The sequence below is a fragment of the Stegastes partitus genome, unplaced genomic scaffold (genome assembly GCF_000690725.1).
Source record: "Stegastes partitus isolate 25-593 unplaced genomic scaffold, Stegastes_partitus-1.0.2 Scaffold383, whole genome shotgun sequence".
In the NCBI taxonomy this organism is placed as follows: Eukaryota; Metazoa; Chordata; class Actinopteri; family Pomacentridae; genus Stegastes; species Stegastes partitus.
The window spans coordinates 196,424-212,557 of NW_007578114.1; the positions used below are offsets into that span (position 1 = coordinate 196,424).

The window sequence follows — 16,134 nt, forward strand, 5'->3', positions numbered from 1 at the left end:
ACAATACTGAATTGAAAAGCCTTTGTTTGTTCATGTTTGAACTCCGGGCCGTATCTGGGTGTTTTGTGCTCATTTTTCTTTGCAGAATAAAGTTCTGCACCTCTATGCAAACAGCATAAGCATGGCTGGACGTAGAGAGAACTCAGAAATGTATTGCAGCTTCACTCAGTTATATTGCCATTATTTAAATTAGTTTCCTTATCAACAGTATGACACTGCCTGCAGTCCAGCCAAAAAGCCCAGAATATTTTGTCATGTGGCTGCTGAGTCACTAATGGCTTCACAGTTGTGTTGAGGAGCTCAGAATTTTTTTTTTTTTGCTTTTTACAGAATCTGTCAATTTTTTGTGAGCAAAGCGAGTCTAAAGAAATATCAGGATTTTATAGTTCGCTTTGGTTCAGACAAAACTGTACACCATAAATGACCCCTTCATGGACCATTGGAAAGTTTAATTTCTCTCTGATTTTACAGTTTCTGACTCTAATAAAATGAGGGCCATTTTGGCAATTTAAATTTTTTTTAAAAAATACATACCTTTAAAACCCGCCATTGGGTTCTGGAAAATGGAGAATTTTGGATGTCGTAATCAGTGAGGTCGATCCGTAATTAAAAACAAGTTGTGCTGCCTAGGACTTTGATACTGCAAAACTGAGAGGTAGGTAGAGTGGTGCCAGAAGCTCTGCTGTAATTACACAACTGTCTACTCGCTGCCTGTTTGTACAGTCATTTACTACGGCATGTCTAAAGCATACTTCTATGATGTCAAATTCCATTAAATAAAAAAAAGGGGCTGCAAGGTGGCGCAGTTGTCTCGCAGCAAGAAGGTTGCCGGTTCGCATCCCGGAATCCCCCTGCATGGAGTCTCCATGTTCTCCCAGTGCAGGGTGGGCTCTTCCCGCTCCCCCCCACACAGCCCAAAAACATGTTGAGGTTAATTGGTGATTCTAAATTGTCCGTAGGTGTGAATGTGAGTGTGCTTGGTTGTCTGTCTCTAAGTGTAGCCCTGTGATAGACTGGTGACCTGTCCAGGGTGTCCCCTGCCTTCACCCTGAGTCAGCTGGGATAGACTCCAGCCCCCCCCCCATGACCTTCGTGAGGATTAAGCGGTGTATAGACAATGGATGGATGGATATATATACACACTGTATCATCGACAGACGCTGTTGTCAAATCACAACTCAGAAAAACAAACAGGTCTTGGGAATTTACAGAAGATGCCTCATCTTTGTGATGTTTGGTTCCACTATCACTACACGGTGTGTTTCAGGGACATCCCAGGTCCCTGTAGAGTAGAAGGGAGTAAGTAGAGATTAGCTCCTTGGGGGTCTGATGTCTGCCGTTAATCATCAGGTGTCAAGCAAGCTCTCTACGATGCATCTCTGACCTGAGAGTTTGTATTTACGCAGTCTATTTTCAGTTGGATTTCATACATACAAGTACATAGACGCAGGGCGCGTACCTTTGATCACTGCAAGCATGTACGATAACAAAGGAAGTACGGAACAAATGAATTATAAATACACACAGATGCACACAGGAACAGATTCAACCATGTAAGGGAAGATGCTTTGTGTGTACATAACGCGGCGTGTTGCTCCCAGCACACCGACATTAAAAGACTCTGCATCTGCTCGGACCATTAGGTATGACTCTTCAATGTACAGGCGGGCAGCAGCTTGTAAAAAGGTGACAAATGATGGGTGGGCTTCTCCCCTCTGCCTCCTCTGCTCTGGCTTGCCTGCCAGGGCCGAGAGATTGCATCATGACAGAGGATGAAGTCATCCTGCAACATAAGGGTGGAACAGGTGCTGAAAATTTAATTAGAACAGGATGGAAGATGCTGTTGGAACATGTAAATGTACTGGCCTGGCCCGAACTCAGCCCTGACTGACTGACAGACGTGTTTACGCTCAGCTTACAGCACATCATATCTGCTTTATTTTTATTTTATTTTTTTGGTATGTGTGTGTGCTTCTCACTGCAGCATAATTTCTACCACTGGAGGGATTTCTGTAAAAAAAAATATAATGAATTGTTATTGTATGTGAACCAGCTGCTCCTCGGTGTCCAGTGGTTCAGGAGCCGTCAGTTTCCTTGTGGTGGTTTTCTGTGGAGACTGTGAAGGTGCAGGCGTGATTACAAAGTTAAACAGCACAGTCAGTATGCAGTGGATAAGGAGAAGCCGAGCGGAGAAATAATAGAATATCAAGGGAGCTAACGGAGGCAAAGAATCTGGTGAAAAGGCAGAAAGCCAATCGATGTCTCTGGCTTTATATCACCAGGTTGTTATTAATGATGCCGCATTCCCTGCATTGGGGAGCTGTCAGGCTGCTGGGCTGTCTGCCTGTTCAGCCTCATCAGCACTAGGACATGATATGTGGGGCTCAGGATGGTTGAACAGCACTGCTTTACCAACTCCTGCCCCCCCCACTCCACGCCTGCAGACTGCACTGTACGGAGACGCTTCGGTACACTACAGTGTTTTCTCGCCGACTGAATCTGCAGCCTGCCTTTTACTTGAGAGGTGTCATTGTTGACAGATTGCGAAGCCGCATTTTGAAGCCAGCTGGATCCGTGCGTCGAGAGTGTTCAGAGGGACTTACACTGCCACGCTCACGCCACAACAGTCTTAACATCATAACGTCTAATTGGCTTCAAAATGGAAATTGCGTACCACCGAAGACACTGCAAATCTTGTACTGCATGTCTGACGTTCCAAAGGGAATTACAGCTATAATTTGGAAATGTAAAACATGGATGAAAACGCTTAATCAAGGCACAAGAATGTGATTCATTCACTGGAGCAAAGGCTATTTTTAGCCGTGAATGAAAGCCTAATCCTTCACAACAGAGGACTATTGTCTGGGCCTTTTTAATCTGTTTCTAGTGAATATTGCAATCTACTACTAAACACGCCAAAGCATCCTGAAGAGGACATTGTGCTGTTTGATTTTCCGTAAACATCACGCATCGGTTTTGTTGAAATAAAGGAGAAAATTAAAATCTTTCACGCATATATTCAAATAACGCCAAGTAGCATTGAAATATGTGTGAAACAGGTTGATCATGCAAACTAATTTACACGTTAGCAGCTCAGTGAGGCTGCACTCAAACACAGCAGTGCTTTGAGCTAAACGCTGCTGACATGCTGGTGTTTAATAGATTTAGAGTGCACTATATAGAGGTTGACTGAAAAGGTTTTTCAGGGTCGATACCAATAGCGATTATTAATAATCAATCAAGGAGGCTGATAACCAATATTTGGAACCTGTGTGCACAATGAAAACACCAAGTCTGTCACAAAACTTGATGCATAAATGTGTTAATGTTTTTCATATGTTCAATGAAATAAGAATGTTTTAAGTATTAAAAGGTTGTTCGTCATGACAAGTAACCACAATGTGTTTGCAGACTGGTGAATAGAGAAAGCTGTTTAAATAATGTTTTAGGGATATTTAACATTTCAAGTAATGTTCCCGTAAGGTTAAAAGGTAACTAAGACATAATGTTTTAACTGCAACATTCAAACAATGTGGTTTGAGGATGTCAGAGTCACAGATTATGGGAAATAATGGCAAAAGAAGAACAAACCAGAGTTCAGGAATTGTTATTGTCTACTGATTTTTATTCCTCTCAGAAATTTTGAATTCAGTAAGTCAGAATTTAAAATGTGAATTCAGAGTTTAAATCAGAATTTAAAGTCAGAAATGATATCAAGCTTTTTTTTTTTTCTTAGAATTCTGGCTTTGAAAAAAAATACAATTAAGAGTTTAAACTCAAATTTTAAAGTCAGAATTCCAAGAAAAAAAGTCATATTTCTTATTAAGAAATTAGGATAAAATAAAAATAAAACATCACAGGGGCCTTAACCCTCTTCGTATCATTGATGACAGATGACAAAGCGTTTTTTTTCAATGCATATTGGCAAAGATTCAACATTTTATTTGCATGCTTGCAATATTTTAAGGATATTTTAACGATGTTGGGGAGATAGCTCATTATACAAGTTAATTCTATAGAATATTCTCACTACGATGACACAGGACGGTGGTCTTTTAGATTGTCTTTAGAAAACGAAAGAAGAACATCTGAAAACACAACCAAGCAGAACTTTCTCAGGATGTTTTCATAACAAAACAAACATTCTCGCGAGGTTTTCACTTTTAATTTTCTGTTTATTTTTACGTCTCTGTTAATTGCAAACACCAGCTAGCTACAAATCACCCATCCTGTTCCATTTCCCTTCATCATCCACAACCCCCCCAGACCATCCCGTCCAATTGACCATCTTTATCAGGTAGATTTTGCACTTGGTTAACTGACCAATTTCCCGTTTAAACGAGATTAGCAACTTGGCAGATGCGTTCCTCCGCTCTGCAGCACAGACAACGGCGCTCTGGCACCCAGATATTTCTGTGGTTGTTTCCTGGCGGTGCTTCAGGTTGGGAAAAACAATAATGTGATTCAGAGCTTAAGAAGAATAGACGCAAATTATTAATTGAATTGAGCAAGACGGACATAAAATATGGATGCTTCACAGTATAATTGTCTGGCTTTATCACAAAAGCTGCATTGTTTAGTCTAATACAGCAATTATGGTTTCATGTGACTAAACATGATCAAATAAGCAAATGAAAACGGCGTGTTCTTGAAACAAGTACGGCCAACATTTGCTGGAATGCAAGGCTGTGCTTGAACAGGATCCTTAGAAACTGTTAAGCAGAGGTTCAAACACACTCTTGGCAGATGTTTTGCAGACCTATTGTGTTTTGGGTTTTGAAAAAGAGTTTTGCAATCTGACCAATCTGCATGTTATAAATAAAGCTGGCACCACAAAATACATCCATCAACTAATGCGTCCTAAATGCTCCATTTTCATAAGAACAAAGAGATGTGACGCACGCTGATCACTGTTGTTGTTGCTGCAAAATGAAACACCTACAAAGACACTGCGTAGCATCACACGGGGTCTAGTAGCTCATGTGATGTCAGCTCCTGAGTGACGTTTGCGTGATGTCGTCTGTTTTGCCGACCAGAATGTGAAGACGGATGTGCTCCAAATTGGGTCAAAGACAAGCAGGAGGTTTGTGTCCTTTGTGGGAGCAACAGACTTAACCGAGGTGTACATACAGTATTTCTTATAAGGGGTTATCATGAGAGGGAGATCTAATCGGGCCCCAGATCTGGGCTGGAGATTGGGAGTGCGGCCTTGCTGGGCTGGAGGTCAGGGCCTCGGGCTCCTGATGGACTGCTATTGATTGGGGGGAACGTGGCGATACAGTTGCAGTCGCTCAGCATTGATTTTCTGCAAGTGCAGTAGTGGAGAGCCGGCAGAATGAGAGAGCCGGACCAGAGGGAGCTGCCAGGTTATCTTCTCAAATATCCGGAAGTTCTCTCTTTTTTTTTTTTTTCCCTTCTTTGTGGCACTGACCTTCCCTGACTCAAAGAGATATATCTATTTAGACATTAGCTCAGCAGCTACTCTAGACAGACTGTTTCAGCAGCTTCAGCAGTGTTTTCCTGTGCTTATCTTACAATACACTTAACCAATTAAAAGATCCAATTCAGCTCTGTCAATAACAAGACCAGGCAGTCAGTAGTTGCTCAGAGGTAAATGTAACCTTTTTCGCTAAGACCTGGGACCCGGATGCAAGATCCTTTAGTTGGATACATTACTTATTCCCTGTTTATTCCTTTTAAAATAAAAAACATCTATTTTTATGTTTATATGCACATGGCACACGTGTATGTGTATATGTATAGATATGTAATAATATACACGTGTCTGTGTATATGGACTTTTCTTATTTATCGTGTCCTCCAGTTTATAGATGCTCACATCTTCTTCCCCTCTCATCCCTTTTAGACGCTACTTGAAATAGATATTCATATAACCGACAGATGGTATGATTACCTCTGGACCTAATGTGTTCCTACTTTGTTCTGTTTGCATTCAGTGAAACTAATAAAAAAGAGTTTGTTTTTTTTTAAAAAACTGAATTTTCTAGGGTGATATTACATTAATATTGTGAAACTAAAAATAAAAGTGTTGCAAGTTAACCATGTAAAATCTGTGGAAAAAAAAAACTAAATATAAATCAACTGTTTTTCAAAACCTACGACAGTGATTTTAGATGTTCTTTAATATGTTATCCGTACCTTCTGAGCAGCTCAGAGCTGCAATGCCCCAATGCTGTGATTAATAACTTGCAAGATCTTGAAATTTGAGCTGGAAAACTATCACAGTGAAGATGAGATGAGTGAGATGTCAGCAAGTGGCAAAACTGCAGAATGGCTGCAAAGTGGCAATGTTTGAGAGCGGTATATATCTTTTTATTTTTAATTTTTTTGGAGAGAAATGAAAACATATGCACTCAAGAAAATAAAAAATTGCAGTTTTGCAGTTTTTAAAAGCAGTTTGAACTTTGAATCTATCTCACTGTGCACAAGAGAGTTTTACCTATAACTCTGAATTCCTAAAACCTCATCTTTGTGTAGCATATTTAAAAGTTTTCTCTATGAAAATCAGCCTTTCCTGCCTTAAATGGCTCAAGTCCTCGCTTCTCTCTCCATGCAACACTCCTCAATCGCTGCAACTCGAGCACACCAGCTAACCTACAGGCTGTCTATAAAAGATGGACGCAGCTTCTTGCTCTGGAAAGTAAAACTGGTGCAGAAGTATTTTTTAACATGCATTCTTCCTAACAGCCAGCAGGGGGCGACTCCTTGGGTCGCATAAAGAAATCACATTTCATAGAACTCTATTAGAAAGTGCTGCTACTTTTTACTTGATTTGTTCCCACAGTAAACATTTTCCTAATGAGTTTATGGTCTCAGTTTTTGAAATATGGCGTTATGTTTATTTCAGAAATTATGGTTTCATTTTACAATAAAAATAGATGATAAAACAGAGTATTCTGAAGATGCTGGGGCTATCGCTATCATATGTCCATATTTCCTACACCATCAACACCGTAAAACAATCTATGCTAGAACGAGTAATTCAGCCAACGTGTGCAAACAGTAATTCAATTTTAAAGACGTATTATGACACAGGAAGCTGCAGCCTTTAAGTTGACAAGTTACTTCCTTCATTTCAGTCATTTTTGCGCTGCGGTTTCAAGGTGCAAAATGCTCAGTAATGGTGTTGTTTATTACACTCATGATGTCTTCCATCATGTTAAAAAACACAATATATGAACATCTTGTAAAAGACTTGATTATCACCAGAGTGAGTCTTTTAAAAAGTCCTTCAGTAAGTGGATTTGAAATAATATAATTGATTACCTGTCTCGAGCAACTTGGCAATCATCTCCTAATTGATATTCCAACAATTTAAATGAATAGCAGGAAAGAAAAAAAAAATTCCAGTAAGTTCTGTGAATGCGTTCATAAATCTTAAAAAACCTCTGCTATGCTTTGGGAAACGGTCAGCAGTAATGAAAAGTAGATCCATAATTTGTAAGAAATCTGCTAAGACATGCAGAAACACAAACTCCTCTTAGCGTAATTATAATGCATAGACTGCTCGGGGCTTATTATATTTATTGTACATTTACTCCGAGGGCTTTTATATATTTATTTTATTCGGCATGAATTTTAATTAGGACTTCAAACACTTTAGCTCCGTTCGGCCAAAGCAGGGCTTTCCTTTGATCAGGCGTCACTCTCCCATATTTTTCCTCCTCTACGTCTTCCCTTTGGGCAACTTCCTTCTAATTGGCTCAGCGTCGCTCGTCTTGCCTGTCGTCAGCGGCTCTATCTCTGTCTGTCAGTGCAGATGAAAGGATATGAGCTTCCGTGGTTTGTGATGCCTTCTTTTTTCTTTTTTGGGTAGACGGTAAACATTATCACATGTTCTCTATCATGAGTGTTACTGTCGATATATTGCACTAAGAAACCCACATTGCTTTATTTTACATGACCAGCAGGAGACTGTCTGCAGAAAAACATCTTATTTCTGCACCAGAGATGACTCAGGCATTCAGTGGAACATGATTTTGTGTTTTTTTTTCACAATACTTGGTGCTGTCATGTTGTTTTTTTTCTGGAAAATCCATTTTGTCTGTTAAGGTAGAAGAAGCAGTGCTTGTTTGTGCTGTTTATAGAGCTTCTTTCCTGCCTACCTAACCCCTCCCAGGCTTTATTCCTCCCTGGGCTCCCTCTGTCTCTGTCCTGTGTGTTAATGTAGTGAAGTGGCGCATCGGTCAATGAGCTTGTATTAACACCTGACTCCCAGCCCTGGCTGCTGTTTGTTCCTCTACGTGGGGTCCCCTGGGCCCTCCCCCAGGCCGAGGCAACATATCCCTCGATCAATAGCAACATCCTAGAAGGCCGGTGGAGGAGGGGATGGAGGGGGAGAGTCTTTTACATGCTTGCGTAATTTTTTTTTTCTTGCTATGCACCTTCCTCTTCAAACCCCCCCTCTGTTTTCTCAGATATCAGTCGTGTCAGCAAACAGGCCGCCAGTCGATAAGTCGGCCTGTTTATTGGAGCTTTTTTGTCATTCACTTTGGGCGTCTTCTATGGATCTCTCAGATTTTTTAGGTTTGCCATTATTCTCTTGAAGCTGGCACTGTAGTCAATCCTCCCGTGCATTAGCCTCCTCTGCGTTCTCCGCTTCGATCTTGCACTCAGTCTTTACGCTCGTGGCCTAATGTTGGATAGTGCTAGAGTGCATTTAGGAATTATCTGTGGTTTATCTGCCTTGGATCTGCTTCAGACACAATATTCTCTGCCACTGTGTTTGCACTGACTCCTCCTCATCTCTCTCTCTCTCTCTCTCTTTTTGTTTTTGCTCTCTAGGCTCTGGCCATGGCCGAGGTGAACGGGCCAGGCCCCCAGCTGGCCGAGCCCCAGATCGCCATGTTCTGCGGCCGTCAGCTCCTGCACATGAACATACAGACCGGCCAGTGGGAGCCGGATCCTCAGGGCCGCCAGGGCTGCTTCAAAGAGCCCGGCGAAATCCTGTCCTACTGTCAGGAGGTAGGGATCCGAACAACCTGAACAGCTCAAATGAATCAATTCTACACTAACAGCAGAGTTTTAAAAAAAATAATAATCAGACTGAATATTACATGAAGCTGCAGGGAAGTCAAAACTCATGTTCCTTTTCCTGTAATTTGATTTGTCTAACACCTGCCCTATCAGATCTATATATTTAAGTATATATAGTGGAGCGATAGTGGTCTGTTGGAATATTACAATATTCCATTTGTGCCACCATCCACCTCTCCTCCTCTTGTTACCTATTGCTGTATGTGTACTCATTAAGACGTTGCCAGCGGTACACATACTCTCCTCACACTCCTCTTTCACAAATATTAGTTTAAAGTAGAGCAGTAAAGGCAGCCAAGCGCCATCTGGAGGCCAAAGTAGACACAGAGGCAGCCATGAGCTCGAATGGCCTCTAATGCGATTAGCTGAGACATTTTACACAAAGCCTTGTTTGGGTTTTTTTTTTTACTTGATTTTTGTAAAAAGAAAAAGCATTAGTGTGCATCCACTCTCTCTTTTTATGATTACTATCAAATCTGGCTATGAACACACCCTTCAAGTTTAAATATTAACAGCCAGATGTAAATTTTGAAACACTGAATGATTCTAATTTTAGTGCACCTCATCTGATCTAGCCTCTTCTAGTAGTTAGAAAATACGCTGCATGACTTTCTCCCTTGTTAGTCGTCTCCCCACTGACTGTGCTCTCCCTCTTCTTCCTCTTCTTCTTCTTCTTCTTCTTCTTCTTCTCCCCCCTGATCCCGCTACTTCCATTCTACCCTCCGAACCAATTCCTCCCCCGTCCTCCGCTCCTCTTGTCATCGATCCCTCTATTCTGTCCGTCCGCCTGTCTGTATTCTGCGTCTCCGTCCTGCATGTACTCGTGCGTCAGATGTACCCAGCGCTTCCAATCTCCCATATAGAGGAGTCAAAAAGACCCGTCACCATCCCCGCCTGGTGTAAGAAAGGCTGGGGCCACTGCCAGACGCACCCCTTCATAGTCCTGCCCTACCGCTGTCTGGGTAAGAATTTACATTTGCATTTACATTGATTTGCATTTTTCCAGGCTTTGCTTTGTGTTTCCTCAAAGTTGTTGTGGAAAAATACGCTTCACATAATATTTGTAGAATCACTGTGCGCTTCAGGTTTGTGTTGAAAACTAATCACGACTGTGTGTCGAAGCGGAAAACTACATAAATGTGTTCATACACAATAATACATGCAAGATAATCATGGTTTTGGTTGTTTTTTTTCCAATGGTTTAAATTTTAGTCTTTCAGTCCCAGTGCCACAGCTTTAAAAGTCCAACCCCCAAAATCCACCTGCAGGTTTGAAAGTCAAATTATCTTGAAAAACTCACTAGAATTAGGCAATTTATTAGAAGCAGAAACTGTAAAAACAAAAAAGAAATGTCAGGAAGAATCAGGGCTTAAATCTATAATGTGTGACGTGCAGCTCTGCCGGCAAAAATTAACCAAATGTAAGCTTAAAATCGTGATATTTCATTTTATTCCACCTGTTTGAAGGAAAGCTAACAAACAAACAACCATGTGATCGAAGTTGTACCAGAGTTTCATGTCACTTTGAGGAGTAGAATATTATTGGTATCAGCACAGGTCACGATAAAGGAGGACCGAAAGATGGAAGATGCTCCTCAAATAAAATAAAATTAAAAAACTCCTTACCTGGACTATATGAACAAGAAAGGATCTCAGAATTAAAATCTTGGTTTTTCCTGCACTTACAAACCAAAGTACATGTGGGACTATCACTCGTAGAAATGGCATCTAAACATTTATCCCTAAACTGCAATTTAGGAAAAGGTGCTTGTGTTTCATACATGTAGCAAAGCAATTGACAGTTCTACAATGACGTTTCTTGGCACCATCACAATCTGTCTACGCGCTAGAAACACCAAACAAAGAGACACAAAGGCGAGCTGCTCGCTACAAATCGCAGCCGCCCAGAGCGACAGTTTGGCCGAGCTTTAAACCAGGTGCTGTGGTGTCAGGCGCCGCTTGATTGGAGCGCGGCGCTGGAGTACCGGTCCAATCAATCAGAGCAGGAGGCAGGAAGAATAGTGAAAGCAACAGGCTGAGTGGGTCCAAGTGCAGGCGACAATCTGGGAGAGTGTTTAGAGAGAATTCACACACGAAACCAGGACGAGGTTAGTCACATGAAACGTGAACAGAAGCACATCGGCCCAGAACCGGAACAAAGACATGCCAAAACTAAACTGTTTGAACCAGAAGCTGCTAAAAAAAAAATCCTTAGACGCATGAATGACCTCGTTGCGACCAATAGTCACGTGCTAAAAAATTGTTTTCAGGTGAACTGCAGTTCGTAGTAAATTATCTGTTGTATTTTTAGCCACCATTTTATCTTCCAATATGGATCACACCTATGGGCTTGTGGGAAAATGTTGGGCAAACTGATTAAAGAGTAAAATAAAACATACTTGATGAATGAAATGGCTCAAAAACAGCACACGGAGAAGCAAGTTGTTGGAAGATACATTCAGCATGGTGAAGTCATGTGAGAAAAACAAATCCTTGAACTACTCGTGTGTGACGTGACGTTCTGTCAGGAAACTTAGCCTAATCTAAGATTTAAGTTGTGATATTTCATCAGAGTCCTTTATTATATATGTCCTTTTAAAAGATAATCCCAATAATAAAGCCTTTGGTCTTTCTGGATTCTGTTAAAAACAAAAAATTCTGTGCTCCACAGTCTAATCGTTAAGCTTTTAGTGACTCATCTGCCACTATTAGTCACATGGCAAAAATTCAGAGGCTGTGTTTACACAGAGCAGAGAGAAAGCAAGTGTGGAAACAAATAAAAGATGTAGGTAGTAAAATATCTTTAGTATCTAGAGCCACTATTATATTTTCCAATATGGATTTCACCTGTGGGCACATGGAAAAATGTTGTACATACGGATTTCACCTTTTAAAATTTTTAAGAAATGATTAATGCATTCAATTCGACCTTTTTGGGGGGGATTTTTTTTGACTATATAACTGCGTCAAACTGCACAAAAGACATTTTGGAGTGAAGGAGTTTCCACTGCGGACAAAAAATGGACCCACAGCGAATAAAAATGTGACAAAATGAGACGCTCAAAAACTGCTTGAGCATTAGAGGGTTAACTGTAGATAAGTAGTATTTTTTTTAAAAAAAAGTGTAGGCAGTGCAATACACACAAAGCACCATGTAAAGATGAGCAAGTCTGTGCAGAGGTCATGCACGTTAACAGCCACTAGGGGGCCAGATAGACCAACGATGAATGAGTGAATGAATGAATGAGTAATGAACAGAGAGTCTCGTGGTTCAAGAGACGCTTTCCGTCTTCTGCTCCGTACAACTGGCTGTGGCTCATTTGACTTGTGTTGCCCGTTGTATCGGTGAATACTTTCCCTTTGTGCGTGATCGTTAAATAACAGCCTGCAACAGTACCGCTGTACGAAGAACCCGTTTTAAAGGAGTAAAAAAAAACAGTACGCAGGAGGCAACAGGACATGTTTTTGGCTCTTGAAGTCGAGAGAATCGACCGAAATATAAAAACTGCTCATTTCTGTTCACTTTGCCACATAATACAAAGCCCTCATCTGCATTTATGATTTCTGCAATGAATATTTCACAAACGTTTTAAGCAAAGTACATTTTTACTTTACGTCCTCGACTTGCTCGTGTAACTACAGTTTGTCTGTTCCAAGTGCTCGCACATTACACATTTATGCTCTCTGTCAGACCTCATCTATGCACCTTATCTAACTATTCCAGCTCACTATCAGACTTCTAGTTCATCTACTTTCTATGTGTTTTGGGTTTACTTGTTATACTCTTTCATTCATTCCTCGCTACAACGTGTTCACGGTTGATTTTTCATCTGCTTCCATCTACTTCAATCACAGGTTTAACTCTTTTAAACTGCTTTGACGATCTCATGCACTGACTTCCCTTCTTCTTCTTTTTTTTTTTTTTCCCTTCAACCCCGCTCTGCTGCAGAAGGCGAGTACGTGAGCGAGGCCCTGCTGGTGCCCGACCGATGCCGCTTCCTCCACCAAGAGCAGATGGATGCTTGCAAGAGTTACGTGTACTGGCACAACATTGCCAAGGAGGTGAGTAGAGAAGCTGCAGCTCTAAATTCTCGAGACAAGTTTACAATTTTACGTTAAGAGCCAGTGAATAAAGAGTAGAAAGGTGTTCAGACGATATTATGAGACCTTCCAGTGGTGTATTTTGTAAATGTTGACCCATTGTGGATCTAAAACCTCTAATGCAGCTGCCCCTAACAGCAGCAGCAACACCACACTAGAGGTGTGTTGTGTACAATGTCACACTTTGCCAGCAAACAGAGGTGTTTATTGCAGAGCAGAAATGTGACACTTCCAGCAGTAACACTCCTTCACATCACATCCTGTCAACTTTTTCTTTGAAACACAAAAATGCGTTTTTTTATTTTCGAGCTCACTCAATGATAAATTAAATTTAAATCAGAAAACATTGGATTTCCAGCTTTCCGACGGTCTGTGAACTACACGTCAGTGGCGTTCTGTTCCATTGGAAACCAAACCATTAAAAAAATTCAGCAAAAAATAATCTGTTTTCAATAAATGTATTCTGTAAAAATGAAAAAATTCTGCACTCTTCTGTGCAACTGTGAAGCCATTAGTGACTCAGCTGCAACCTACAGTCAGGTGGCAAAAATTCAGGAAATTTATGCCTTAACTGAGCTGAGCTGCAGGCTTATAGAGAGCAGATAGGAGACAAGAATGGAAAGATATTTTTAAAAAAAGTAATAAAATATGTATAGCATGCAGAGCAATCATTTGTATTTGTTAACATTGTTTGGCCCTTGAAAAAATGTGATACAGGTTGATTGCATTTTTTTTCTTCAAATTTTCTAAAATAAATAATCAAAGAAATTCAACTTTAGCCTCTCTTTTTTTTTTTTTTATTTTAAGAATTTATGACAATAAAGTGTGCCATACTGCACAGAATGCATTTTTGAGTTCTCTGTATTTCTAGATACTTGCCCTGTTTCCATAGAGGTGCAGGAATTTTATATTGCAGTAAAAAAAATGAGCCCACTGTGAGTAAAAATGTAATAGGAGCAAAAAAAATGCCCAGAAACTTCTTAGGGTTCAGAGGTTCACTGCTGATTAGTGACACTATGTGAGCACTGCCTTCACAATACTTACAAATCATGTCCTAAATTTGGATACCCTCCGCTCAATCTTCTTTTTTCTGTGTCAGGAATGCACCGCAGACAATCTGGAGCTCCACAGCTACGGGATGCTGCTGCCGTGTGGGGACCACTTCCGGGGCGTTGAATACGTGTGCTGCCCGAGCCGAGGGAGCTCCAGCGGCAAAGGCGAGACTGAGGAGAGAGACATCCCTGCTGGTTCCCAGACACTTCCATCCCAGAAGCTCAACTCCATGTAAGATGATTCAGCTTGACCACATAACAGTTGCTGTAGGAGGGTTTGTTTAAAATATTAATAGTCATGAGACCACCCACTGTTTTTTTTATTTCCCTCACAGCACCAAAGTGACAGCTCCCACTCCGAGTCCCTCTCCGGACACAGATGTGGACGAGGCCGATATGGAAGAGGAGGATGACGAAGTGGTGGAGGAAGAGGAGGAAGAAGAGGAGGAGGAAGTGGATGAGGAGGAGGCGGAGGAAGAGGAGGATGAGGAGGCTATTGCCGTGAAAGATCCCGAGGAGTATGAATACCCCATCGACTCAGGTCCCTACCAGACGTCAGACTATTTGGACTCATTCTACTACGAGAAAAGCCACAAACCCACCACATCTGCACCTCTGATGAAGGGAGACAGCTGTGAGTCGTCCTCGTTTTTTCCTTTCTTTTGTTTGGGAAAAGTCGTTTAGCATCTTTGGTTAGCAACGCAAAAAATGTCAAACTCCTGCAGCATACACCATGCGTTCAAGCGCCTCTTTCTAAATGCAGCGTTACTGTGTGCTTTATTTATTTCCACGTCAGGCTTCCCATCAGTACGAACAAACCACTAACCTCGCTCAATGTGCATTTGTGTGCATGTCAGGTCGATCTGGTGCACTTTCACACCCGCTTCAAGGCCCGAGCAGAGTTCATGCTCATGTGCAGAGTAAATAGAGCAGTCGACCACTTGACACATGAACTTGAATACGAACGAAAATCAGGAGGATAAATCATGACAGCGTCTCGGTGTCTGCGTGGCAAACAGAGCTGAGCACTGGAGGGAAAAGCCAAAGCGTGCTGGTGTCTTATGTTCACAGGTGGTTTGAGGTCGAGTGTGCTATGGTGTTGTCATTTTTGTGGAAAGTACGAGCAAAAGCTCTCATTCTAGTTTATGCTTTTTTTAGAAAATGCTCGTTTTCTTTCTGATTTGTGTAACATTTATTCTTGTCTTGTCTATAAGTCACATAGCAGCTCACTGTTTTCATGGTACAGCTTTTCAATTTGAATAAAAGACAATGCAAGAATATAAACTACAGCCAGGAAAGACTGCTGCACATTTAAACACATTAACACTATAATCAGTAATATAGATTTTGTTTAAATAAATGGCATTAATGGAGAGTAAAGTTTCTTACAGACATGTGAATTGTGAGTAAAAATCATGATCTTACTCGGCGCAGTGACGTTTCCGTATCACTTTCAACGTGTCATAAGTCTGAACCACATGTTGTTGCATTACTGGATAGTCACGCTCTAGCAACAGACTTTGAGTTGTGCAAGACGATCGGATAGGAAATGGCTTCGTGCACATTTCAGCAACAACATTGATCCGAAAACATCACAAAAAGCAAAAGACGGTTTGCGTGTCAAAATTACCTATTACCAACTGAAATGTCCATAAAAATCAGACTTTGCTGCGATGAGACAAAGTCTGTAATTAAGACTTGACTGATAGGAGCTGAAGATGAATTTGCTGCTTCCAGCTGTTTGTAGGAGTCTTTCCTCTGAGTGCAGCATCAGGATCCATTTGAGCGTCTCCAAAGTGAGAGAGTTGCACGAATGTATACACATGGAACAACAGCAGTAACTTCATTCATTACTTGTAGTTGTAAATCATCCCCGACATGGAGACGGGATGGATCAGGATCATAGACTGTATAAAAGATGGACG

General features: G+C 41.1%; 1 protein-coding gene across 2 annotated transcripts in view; it reads left to right on the forward strand.

The window, feature by feature from the left end:
- Positions 1–16,134, forward strand: part of aplp1 (amyloid beta (A4) precursor-like protein 1) — a 43,775-nt gene that overhangs the window by 16,593 nt on the left and 11,048 nt on the right. For both annotated transcript variants that reach the window (XM_008284987.1, XM_008284988.1), the window contains exons 2-6: positions 8,806–8,985; positions 9,890–10,019; positions 13,006–13,118; positions 14,257–14,441; positions 14,545–14,843. In XM_008284987.1, coding sequence (XP_008283209.1) covers positions 8,806–8,985; positions 9,890–10,019; positions 13,006–13,118; positions 14,257–14,441; positions 14,545–14,843 — 907 coding nt within the window. The remainder of the gene's footprint in view (positions 1–8,805; positions 8,986–9,889; positions 10,020–13,005; positions 13,119–14,256; positions 14,442–14,544; positions 14,844–16,134) is intronic.